The sequence below is a fragment of the Olea europaea genome, unplaced genomic scaffold, assembly GCF_002742605.1.
Source record: "Olea europaea var. sylvestris unplaced genomic scaffold, O_europaea_v1 scaffold1923, whole genome shotgun sequence".
Classification (NCBI taxonomy): Eukaryota; Viridiplantae; Streptophyta; class Magnoliopsida; order Lamiales; family Oleaceae; genus Olea; species Olea europaea.
In genome coordinates this window covers 206,643-218,925 of record NW_019237053.1, presented here as the reverse complement: position 1 = coordinate 218,925, position 12,283 = coordinate 206,643, and the positions used below count along the sequence as shown (strand labels likewise).

Genomic DNA, 12,283 nt, shown 5'->3' with positions numbered 1-12,283 from the left:
GCAACAAAAGATTTTTGTGGAGGACCTCTTGCTTAGTATTAACTAACTTGCCTACTAACACATACACTACACCAAATTCTGCCATCTCCATCTCAAACTTCATTCTGGTTAATAGATTGGCATTGTCTCCAACTATTTTTATTAAGCTCTTGTCGAGTAGTAACACAATTTTCTTTCTCCCAAACAGAAAACTATACGTGTTGGTATATCTGTCTTGTAATGAGTGTCGATCAAACTGCTAAGGTCTCCCTAATAATAAATAGCATGCATCTATCTCTACCACATCACACAAAACTTGATCTTTGTAGGTAGATCCAATGGAAAAACTAATTAGAGCATGCCGGAATATTTCAACATCATTGCCTCTCTTCAACCAAGCCAACGTATACAGTTTAGGATGTTTCTCAGTCTGCAAACCCAATTTCTTAATGACCTCCTCAGCCACTACATTCTCACAATTCCCAGAATCAATAACAAAGTTGCATATCCTTTTCCCAACATTACATGTAGACTGGAAGATATTATTATGCAACTAGTTACTCTTACTCTCCAGGAGTGTCAAAAAATTCCGTCTTACCACCAATGCTTCACCTACATCACCAACAACAAATTCCTCCCCCTCTATTACTTTTTCAGCGTCTCCATTATCAAATACAGGCACTCCCTCATAATTTCCATACCCTTCATCAACAAAAAGTCCACTGCGCGAATTTTTGGGACATTTAGATTCTCTATAACCCATACCTTTTCAAGTGAAACAACGAGTGCCACCTCTAGGACGTCCTGATAGTTGAACATGATTTGCTCTAGAAAGACCAATCTGGCTAGGATTACCAGGACATGTTGTCTATTGTTATGATTACTGAAAGAACTTCCAGCAGTTGAAGTACCTATATTTTGCATGGATTGCTGTTTCTCTATCTATATCGCCCTTAGATGCACCTAAGAAACTGTCACAAAATCAAATATATTAAATGTGTCATGTATTTGGGGATGGAGATCACCCATATATTGCGACACCAACCGTTCCTCCATTTCCATTAGTAATCAACGTGGAAAACTCCATCTTGTAGTCATCAACCAATTTGAGGGTTTTATACTAAAATCTAGATTTAATTGTCCGCTTATTTATAATGGACAATCGATGAATATTATTTAGCAACAGTTGTTCAACACTTCACCTAATTTGAGGGTTTTACATTCACAGTTGTGGTGATTGATACGTATTTGGATCTAATTTAATTAATGAATTGGGATGTATAATATTCTATTTAAATATTGAGTTTAACTGTGTTATTTTTAATTGAGGTGGATAAAATTTAGATTAATTTACTTTTATTTTTATTTATTTTGTTAAACAATTTGCACATGTTGAAACCTAAACTGACCTACTTCGAAGATATTTGGCTCAGTTCATAATCAAAACATTGATGGATTCATGTGGACCCAAACCAATGGTTTCAAAAAAGTGATTTCGGTTAGATTTTATGGTTTGACAATTTCGTTGTTCAGTTCTAATATTTATTGCGTTATTTGGATTTTGTTCTTCCCTTTTATTCTAATTCGAGCCAGTTTGGTTTATATTAAAATCTTATTTTAATTTAATTCAAAGTCAAACAATCAATATTAATCACATCTTTCATGGATCTCATAACTTTGAACTACATATTTCAAAAACTTATATGAAAATTTGTTAGAAAATATTAATTTTAATCCCCACCAAATACCTTTACGAGAAATAGGGAGCTAAATAATTTTAAAATTATGTATCTTGACCATACCAATTAACATATTTTCACCTACAGAAATTAAATACAGACAACTTTATTTACTATTATCTGTGGAGTCAGCAATGGAAAAGAAGTTAACAGTCACCAACGACCTCAAAGATGAAAATTCTTATAGCGAAGGTCAATGATATTCAACTACAGATTTTCCGGAGGTGAATGTGCTTATCAATTACTATCGAACATCTGCAAGGAAAAAATGAAATAAGTTCTCCGTTCACTTACAAATTTTTGATATGGGAATGAGAGTACCGATATTTGTAGCTGAATAAATCGCTTACAAATTTATTTATTTTTTCAAAAAATTAAAGAATTCACTCGTGGTATATCCTGATGTTATACAGTGGTCAAATAGGATTATATTTTCAAATTTGCATCCCGCTCTGAGAACTTCATATCTTGAACTTGTATCAGAACCAAAAATGAAGCATGAAAGTGTCTGCATTATTATAGCACAAAAACATATCTGCACTGTTTTACAAGGAACGTTTTTCGAATATCAACAACTGATTTTAACAAATATAAAAGTAATCTAGATTCCTTTATAAAAATACAAAGATTTGATCAAATTGTGAGATTCTCTTGTATCCCACTGAATGTACCGACAATTTTGCCTCCCATATCTGGGAATGTTTCACAACCAGGAAGAGGCTGAACCTTCCCCATTCTATTTACTTCGACTGGATACTTAAGTAGATGACCTTTCATTTCACTTACTTCATCCGCTGCAAACTGTTTCCAGTTATGTTCGGCCATCCATCTGACACGTCTCACACATTCAAGACTCTCGGGTTGCTCAAAACATTGCTCTAATGTACCCATGTGCTCGGCCCAAAGCGACATCCTATATCCGTAGATCTGCACTTAAATGTGCACACAGACTAGGTCAGATTTGCAGTTACAAACATTTGAAACCAATATGAGGTAGAAGAAAAATGATACCTGTCCGTGTGGATTAGTAAGTTTGCGAGCCCATGTATATCCCGGCTGATATGCGCCCATGGCAATTTCAGTATCTCTTGTTCCTTCGAGAGAGCGTTGGTTGATGTTAGCAGAACCCAATATCAAATATTCATCATCTACGATGATTCCCTTTGAATGGACATAGATCATGAAGCGTCTATTTTTCCGAGTAAATACCTGGATAATGACATCACAGGGGCTTATAAGATGAAATGTAACATATGAACTCGAAGATTTATAAATTATTCAGAAAATTAAGAGCAATGTACTTGTGGAGTGTTTGCGGGAGAACTCTTAGTCGTATTTGAAATGCTTCCACCGTCGTGAGCCTCGCGATTCCCGAGGCAAAAGAAATTCAAGTAATCTTGGGGTTCATACATCTTCTCAAGTCCTGTCTCTTCTAAAGCCTTGTAGATAGCTTCATACATCATTTGCATTGTGTTACTCTGTAATTAAAAAATAAAAACTTTTAATGAATCAATCAATCTCACATAAGTTTTTTAATCTCTTTAACGAACTGAGGTGGTTGAATTTAACCTGCCAAAATAGAATTCTTTGAGTAGGAGTACTAGTAGGAGCACCTTCTGGCCACATTGGGACGACAATGTAGACTGAAAACCTCTCCCTTGCTCGGATTTTGTTGACAATCTTTAGAGCAATTTCCATAGGTATCAAATTGTTTGCACCTGGAAATAAAATTTGATATGCTTAATCTCCGTCATTCATAAATTGACGAGTATCTCAGGTATAATTAGTAAATTTTTGATAAGATTTTTCTTACCCAGGTCTTTGTAATTGGTCCAATTGTACGATGAACCAAGGAAGTACTGATTCTCGATGTAAATGAAATGTTGGGCACTACGAATTGCCTTAACATAAGCTGAATGTATACTCATGTCTATTAGTACATTCTTTCCACATACCAGGTTCTGTTTTAATGCAGCAAACATATAAAGTCATTCCCTAGCATCGCCCTCTAACAGATGAAAAAAGAAGTTAAGAGACAAATGTTTTTACCTTGTTTGGAGCCTCCTTTGGATCTTTAGGAAAACCTTTAACAGAGTTGGAGTCAATCGAACGAAAAACCTAAAAATGCCATAAATTAGTTAAAATGTACAAGAAGAAACTACAATCGAACTATTGGGGTTGAAGAAAAATTCGATTTGATGATACCTGGACGTGCCAAGTCTCGGGATCATCTAGTTTTTGGTTGGTAGCCTGTTCTATTCCTAATATATCAGGTATCCTGTCGAGCTTGAGTAAGTTATCGTCATGTGATGCTTTCATTTTCTGGATGCCACTAGGCTTTGACGCCTTTAACCAACGCTCCTCAAAATTAGTTAAGACATCATATGCAGCCGGACCGTCTATTCGACAGTGTAAATCATGCCATGCCTCTCTTGGACAATCAACAGCAGGCCCCTGTTTAGTTACAACTTACATGAATAAGCAAAAACAGATCATAAGCAAGATGAACAACACAAAAGTTTTGTAGGAAAATTACTGTGAAATTAGGATTATGATAGTCATCCTTATGAACAGTTTGTAATGTCCTAAAAATTGGATGTTTTGGTGTATCATATCTGCCCTTGCATAAGTCGAGGCCTCCAATAAAAGCTATGATCTTTCTCTTGTAATTACCAGCGTCAGCATCTACTATCACACTCTTCTGATGATGAGTGTAGATCGTACCAGTTTCCTGTGGACAAAATGAACAAACACAATCAGATAGTATTAAGAAAAAAGAAGCTAAAATCTCGTTCATTATACTATCTAGTAGCGCGTAAATCCCTTAGAGAGGATTATAGAAGCAAACCTGCTTTTTCACCCAGCTACCTTTCCCAGCGGTTCGAGGACACAGTAGCACTTGCACTGACGAATGCTTGAAAAAACGACGAGTTTCTTCATCGCTTGTATCCATCACCCCTTCCTGAATGTCATAGAAAGTGACAAAAGACCATCAGATGCAAGAATAAAAATTAAACTCACCCAAAACTACCACTATGCAAATGCCTTATAAGCGAACATTTCAAGACTACATATTGATTCAAAACCAAAACTAACAAAAAGATACTGATAATGTGATGAACCTTTATACTGAAATGGCATGTTTAAATCGACTTTCATGCAAAATTTTCTCATACTAAAACATTGAAGAGTTCAAATAAATTGAACTACTTACAATCTTAAGAGTTCAATGCAAAGGGTTGAGCGAGATCAATAAGCTCAGTGATGATTGTATCTACCAAGGAAAATAGATGAAAAAATTGAGCTATTGAAAGGCTCAATCACATCTAAATCCAAAATTTCATTTAAAAACACTATACTTCGTTCAAGTTCTATTGCAATTGAAAAAGAAGCATACTATAGAGTTGGTTCTTACTGTTTTATATCCGAGAATGCTCCTAGAAGTAGGATCATCCCATACAAGAAGTAGCACTCTTACACCTTCTTGTGATTTCACTTTCAGCAGCTTGCCTAAGCTGCTATCTGTTGCATTCAGATCGTCCCTGACAAGTTGAACTAGATGGTAAACAGACCACCCAGTGATATAAACCAAACGCCGCGCCTGACTTATTGCATCATAAATATCCCGCCAACATTGTCCATGCTGATACAGCATACCATTCGCTAACCACAAATTCGGTAATGAACCATCGTGTACGTGAGCATCTTGATAAAGGGTCAAGTTACCTCCTCTCCTTAGAGGAAAATAAGTACCCGGGACACCCTGATACGATAGATCTGATCCCACTCCACCATGATAAAAGTACAATTTTTCCATTGGTGTGTACTGAATTGATAGACTCAAAACAGCCCCGGCCTTGCACGGTTTTCCATTCATATTGAGTATGGGATAAGTACCCTCGATTCTTTCCCCGGACAATAACTGCTCTACGGGGATCCCAACAGCCCCCATAGTCTGAGAGCCGACAATATCACTATCTTTAACCACAAACTGAACTTCTGCAGCATGATGTGCCACTGGAACATAAAAATGCTGCCTCCAAATTGGGTTCTCGGTGTTACTAATTACAAAAGTTCGACCAATTACCGCGTTGGAGATCGCGATTGTGACATAAGGATCACTCGTTATCTTGTTGGACATATTCCCTTCCATTTTAGAACCAAATCTACCAAACATATCACCTAGCTTCTTGTGGAATAAATCCATGTTTGGGAGATTCTGAGCTTCGTTAACCCAAATATCCAAATTCCCATGTAACAGTAACACTTTTAGGGACACTGTCTTGGATGGAAAAATTTCCACACCTTGACCATGCTGTGATCCACCATTCATTGAATCAGAATACACCAAGTGAGCCATAACTACTAGAATGTGCGCTAATGGCGATGAATTACTCAAATGATGGATCTAAAAGGCAACAACTGTATCTATAAGTATACAAAGAAGTCCATCTCGTGATTTACCAGATGAATAAATGTGAACTAAAATATGTCTAACCTGTGTTTAAGATTGCGAAAAGCTTAAAAAAAAGAAGAGGAGATTTTTCTTGTTAATCATGATATTAATAATAGTTAGCAGAAGAAATCAAGAAAATGACCCAAAAAAGTAAGAGAAAAATCAAGTAAAAACATATGCATAAGATGAGTAATTTGCATCCCGGATGGATTTATATGATCTATGGATGATCAGAAGGAAATAGTGGGTATGTGGTGTGGGTTACCTTAGATGAATAAAGAAAATGGATAACAAGTAGGAAAAGAAGGCATTGAATAGAGATGGAGTTTAAGAAAAAGAGGGAACATTAATTTACTGAAAGGTTATAATAATCAGCTGTTGGTGGAGTATTCAATGATGAAAGGTTATAATAATCAGCTGTTTGATGGAATATTCAATGATTGATGGTGCACCAAAGTTGACCAATCAATTCTTTACACAATTCTATATTTTGGACAATTTCTGACTGATTTTATTGAATTCATCTATTTGCACAAAGAGTTTGACAATATATAAGGTGCAAAAATCCTCGCCATTGATTTCAAACACGGTGCCAATCAACTCACATGTTGTCAAATTAATTGTACAAGTAACATGATTGAATTTGATTACAGGATTATGGGTTTTAGGAATAAGGAAATCATATTTAAATTAGGCACTCTTAACTCTCTTTGCTGACTGGTGGTACAGAGGGTTACTTTTCACAAAATGTTGGTTTTATAGAGTGACGAATGAGAAAAATGAATTACTGAAAAAGAATGGAAAGTAAAGGTTTAATTGTTTATAGTAACGAATAAAGTTAAGTGTACAGCATTGGTTGACAATCGTGAGTTGTCAAAATTCAAGCCTGTAAATTAACACATTAGATGTTCAGTAATCTGAATCTGCCCTCGGTAGTTAAGTCTTGCTCTATCGTTAATTCGACTCATGACTATAACAACGATTAGTGGCCATAATATGTGTGTATATATTTCTTATTTCTAAATGATGTAATGCGTACGCGGGTATATGTATATATATCTTTGTAGAGAGGAAGATTGATTCCGAAGGCGGCTGGCGAGAAAGTGATCAAAAGATATTTTTCTTTGTCCGAATAGTGATGAATGCATAGTTCATTTAGGTTCTTGTTTTCTTCGTCCAAGAAAATAAATAAAATATTGTTTCAAGTGAGTCCACAGATTTGAATGACCAATATTTAATGTTTAATTCAACAAGTTTTACCTAGTCAAATTTGAATTATTGAATTGAAATAGTTAAATAAAGTACAGAGTAGTTTAATAGTATTAAATTGATTAATTAAAGCAGATGTTGGCGGGCTTGATGACAAGGGAACGGCTAATACAGGTGTGTGGATAATTAAAGATGGATGACTTTTCTTATCTTTCTATTGCTAATTTAGCTTTTCTCTTCAAAAGATAGTAACTTTAGCCTCCGTTTGATTTTCATTTTTCTAAAAATAAGAATAAAAAATATAATCGTTATAGGATCCACACAAAAGATAGAAAGTCAAATATAGAGGTTTGACGTGATGAATAATTGTCATATTTTTCATTTTTGTAGTCAAAGAATGAAAATCAAACGAAGGTTAATGAGTCTTTCATAATATGTGATATTATTTTCACACATTTTCGTACTTTAGATTTATTATACTTAACATGAATCTATGTAATAGTAAACTTAATGCAAATATTATTCAATAATATAATAATAATCCAAAAATTATATAGAAGAAAGTTAAATACCAATAAAATTGAATATCATTATTTTTCGCTATAATGAAAGTCAACGATAAATAGTCAATCTTTGGGCAATCAATACGATAGATTTAATAGCAATTACATGATTATTGTCTGGCTGTAATTAACCAACCTGTTCAAATTTAAATACTAGGCTACTGATTAAATGCAATATTTTTTTCTTCCGTGAAATTGTTTGAATTTTCTATTAGCTTTCTCCAATGCACCAAGGTACAGTTAGCTTTGAATTTTGGATTTTGGATGAGGTGCGTGAGGGGAATTTTTCTATTTGGCATATTACTATTCATTTTCATGGAAAAGTCTATATTGCCCTTAATGAAATTATTCTTTCTATATTGCAACATATATCCCAATCTTTTTAAACTATATTCTATTTTGAATTTTTTAATATATTCTAATTCTATGATCTAATAAATTGGAATAGTCTGCAACATATTATTCATATTTATTATTTAATATATTATATTCTTTAGAAGATGCATCCATATTTTCTAATTGGAAATGAATATTTTTTATTTTTTCTAACATTCTTTCTAATAACTTATCTAATCCTTTAATTGTATATTCTGACATTTAATCATACAAATAATTATCAAATCAAACAATTAATCTCTTTGATTCTCTAAGATCTAAAAAGATTCATTCTAATTTTAGCAAAAATTTAATAGTTTTACTTTACGTTTGATCTGAATCTTTATTCTTAGAATCGAGTGACTTTTGAGCTCTAAATATGTAAACTGCTTCCTTCAACGGCCTCCTGCCTTCTCGAAACCTTTACTATTTCAGCCTTTTGTTCTTACTGTATCAATTCTAAGGAATAAAATTCTAAACTTCTGTTAAAGAAAAACTCTCTTTTTGCTAAAATAAGAAGGAAACTTTCTATTAGATCTTTTAAGAATCTATGAGAATAAAGATTTATAAACTCATATTGATATTAAAATATTGAAATTTAATTTCTATCAGAATTTATACAAGGTTTCTATTTGGTACAAAGGGATTTCCAAAAAAATTGGTTTTAGAAATGTTGATTCTTCACTAAAAATCGAGCTTACAATTTAAGAAAAGATACTTTGATTTCAAGATGATTTTTCTCTATTACAATGTCTCTATGTATACAAATACAAAAGACTCTATTATTGATCTATTACATCATTCAGTACATCAGTAAAGGCACACTTGTCTTTCTATTATTGTCCTTCTTGGACCTACATCTTCACATGCAGCATCTGATTATTTATATTATTATCCTTCTTTTTATTTATCTCCACATGCTTTTCCAACTTTTTATCGAAAGAGCATCTTTCTCTATTATTGTAATCTATCTTTTTATGTCTTCATATGCAGTCAGGGCACTCCCTTAATTGGCAGGATTATCTTATAGTGGTGGGACATCCTGAAAATTGATGTATTTCTGTAGTCCTTCAAGATTTCTGATTTTTCATGACCTCCATTTGATACCAGCATCTAGTTTTCATATTGGCACAAGCATGAAAATTTTTTATCAAATAAATTTTTAGCAATATTATATATAACTCTAATTCAAAGTGCTTTTCTATGTCTGATCCATGACTTTGTCACTGTTGGAATTTTTCTTTCATTCTCTCTAACGTCTATTTGGAAATTGACTGCAACATATCCAATTGAGATTATGTGTTCAATTGGATAGTAAACAACTCCGTCATAGTCAGGACTTATTGAATAAAATTTCAAATATATATATTCTTCGTCCCTTGGCAAATCTTGATACTTCTTTTATGAATATGTCATTAAATTTTGAAATTTCAATCAAATCTTTTTTTGGATATATCAAATCCATAAATTCATAGTTTGTCATAATTTTTATAAATGAAGGGTCTCCTCCTTCCATGGCTCTTATTCTGGGATAAATATTATTTTTCGGAGAAATAAAATATGAATCACTTATTTTTATTTCATAAGCAATTCTGACTATTTTGGCATACTCTTCTTCCTTTGAACCTAAAGGGATTGTATCATCTTGATCTATGATGTTGATAGTTTTGGAATCTCTTTTATCTCTATGTATCACCACTTTTTGGTTGATGATACTGAAATGATATCTTCTTTTTATCAGTTGGTTTATTGTCACGTCTGGGTTCACTATTGTTTCCAACTGTCATTGTTTGGTATTAATTTGGAAAACTCATTTATGAGCTCTTTGGTATATTTGTCTCAGATAGTATATCTTTTAGTTGTGCTGTAATAGCATCAACTTGATTTTTGAGTTCTATGGCCTTTTTATGATGCTCAGTAATGATATTCAATAATATTTTTATATTTGAGTTAAACATCTCTGAGATCTGTGTTGCTCCAGTATTTATATCTTCAGATTCTTTTTTAAGAAAATATGTCATTTTTTGTATATGTAGGATAGATTGGTATAACTCCATGATTTTGGCTTTATCCATCAGCAAATTCTATGTTTCTGTTGAGAAAATCTACAAGAAAATTATTAACTCTTTTAATATGAACTATATCAAAATTATAAAATGTTAAATAATCTTGCCATTGATGGAGCTTTCTGTATTGAGGTTCTGATAGTAGTTTATTCCTGACAATTTCTGCAACTTGAGAATTATCAGTTTCAACAATAAATTTCTTGGATAATAAAAATAATGAGAACTTTTTTATCCCTCTAATAATTGCTAATAATTCTTTTTCATGAGTGGTATGATTTATTTCTGTTTGATTAAATGTTCCACTTGAATATCTATAAATTTCATTTAAATCTGTTTTTAATATTGCTGTCCAATATTTATCTGAGGAATCTGTATTCACAATTAAATTATCTTTTTCATCTGATAATCTTAATTTTGTTAAATTTTTACATTATTCTTTTAATGATTTAACTATTTTTGTATGTTCTTCATTACATCATTTAGTATTTATTTTTCTTAACAAAATTTGTATTTTATGACTTTTCTTAGAAAGATTTTCAATAAATCTTTCTGCATAATTTAAACATCTTAAAAATTTTTGTATTTGTTCCTTAGATTCTAATTTATTTGAAAAACTTTCTATCTTTTTAGATAAACGAGTCTGCAATTTTATTCCTATTTTATCTATTGATAATCCAAGAAAATCTATCTCTTGTTTTTCTATTATAGATTTCTTTTTAGAAAGTACAATTCCTTTTTTTTTTGTACATTCATTTATGAATTGGATTAAATGATTCCTATGTTCTTCTTTACTACTAAAATATATCGGTATGTCATCTATATAAACAATTAAAAATTCATTGAACTTTTTAAATATATTATCCATTTTTCTTTGATATATTTGTGGTACATTTTTTAATCCAAATGACATTACTAACTATTCGTATTTTCCTTGAGGCGTACTAAATGCAGTGTATTGTATACTATCCTCTTCCATTTTTATTTGTCAAATTCCTGATTTACAATCAAATTTAGAATAATATTGTTTTTCTTTTGCAAGGTTTATTAAAACTTCCTTATTTGTTAAAAAAATATCCATCAAATTTAATATATTTATTTAATTATTTATAATTTATAGCCATTATAGCTTTTCCTTCAATTTGTTTAGAATGTCTTATAGCCATAAAAGTTGAACTACTATTAGGTCCATTACTTGGTCTTATAAGTTTCTGCTCTAACAATTCTTTTATCTGATTTTTAAATTATTGTGTATCTTCTATAGTATACATCATTGGTCTAACTCTTATTAAAATATTTTCTGTCAATTCTATTGTGGCTTTAAGGTGACATGGTTTCCAAAATAACAATGGATTTTCTCTATAAACTTTTTCCAATTGTTCAATAGTTTTTTCTATACTTATTTTTATTCCCATTTTTAAAACTTTTTTATACAATTTTTTTTATTTCATTAAATGTGATTGGTTTTTTCTCCCATTTATCACCACACTGGATTGGCTGAATTCTATAAAGTCTAAATTCTCTTGGAATTTTTAATAAATGTCCACAAGGTGTTTGTAGCATTATCATATAATTATTTTATTTATAAGATCGAAATTGTTGTATAAAGTCATTTCCTAATAATATATCACACTCTAATTTATCGTATTTATATATTTTATTTATTGTAACTTGTTTACTTCCAAGAATTATACTAACTTTATTAGTACTATTAATTATCTGGGTACTTTCTCCTGTGACTCCAATTGTTTTTATATTACTATTATTATTCCATGATTTTATCAAAAATTTTTAAATATTGTTATATCACTTCATGTGTCTATTAAAGCACAAGTTGTTATATTTGTTTCTATAATAGTGATTTGTATATAAACAGTTAATGGAAAACTTGTCTGATTA

The 12,283-nt window shown here is 31.7% G+C and overlaps 1 protein-coding gene across 2 annotated transcripts; it reads right to left on the bottom strand.

Moving 5' to 3' along the window:
• Positions 1 to 2,210: 2,210 nt before the first annotated feature.
• LOC111379048 (phospholipase D beta 1-like) lies at positions 2,211 to 6,546 on the bottom strand. Of its 2 annotated transcripts, none has more exons than XM_023002375.1 (10): positions 5,134 to 6,546; positions 4,567 to 4,680; positions 4,255 to 4,449; positions 3,924 to 4,172; positions 3,768 to 3,836; positions 3,532 to 3,679; positions 3,288 to 3,436; positions 3,020 to 3,196; positions 2,730 to 2,927; positions 2,211 to 2,650 (listed from the first exon to the last, which is right to left on the bottom strand). In XM_023002375.1, exons 1-10 carry the CDS (start codon positions 6,076 to 6,078, stop codon positions 2,597 to 2,599), a joined length of 2,298 nt encoding a protein of 765 aa, XP_022858143.1. In that variant the 5' UTR covers positions 6,079 to 6,546; the 3' UTR covers positions 2,211 to 2,596. The 2 variants fall into 2 exon arrangements, with proteins under 2 accessions (XP_022858143.1, XP_022858142.1); XM_023002374.1 differs by having other exon boundaries at positions 2,211 to 2,645; positions 5,134 to 6,543.
• Between the last annotated feature and the right edge of the window lie 5,737 nt (positions 6,547 to 12,283).

Bases quoted from the DNA above. Each gene is read 5' to 3' on its own strand.
- LOC111379048 (XM_023002374.1), bottom strand. From the start codon at position 6,078: ATGGCTCACTTGGTGTATTCTGATTCAATGAATGGTGGATCACAGCAT. The intron at 3,680-3,767 runs GTAAAAACATTT...GCATTAAAACAG, and splicing joins CAAAGGAGGCTCCAAACAAG to AACCTGGTATGTGGAAAGAA. The intron at 3,197-3,287 runs GTTAAATTCAAC...TTTTAATTACAG, and splicing joins AAAGAATTCTATTTTGGCAG to AGTAACACAATGCAAATGAT.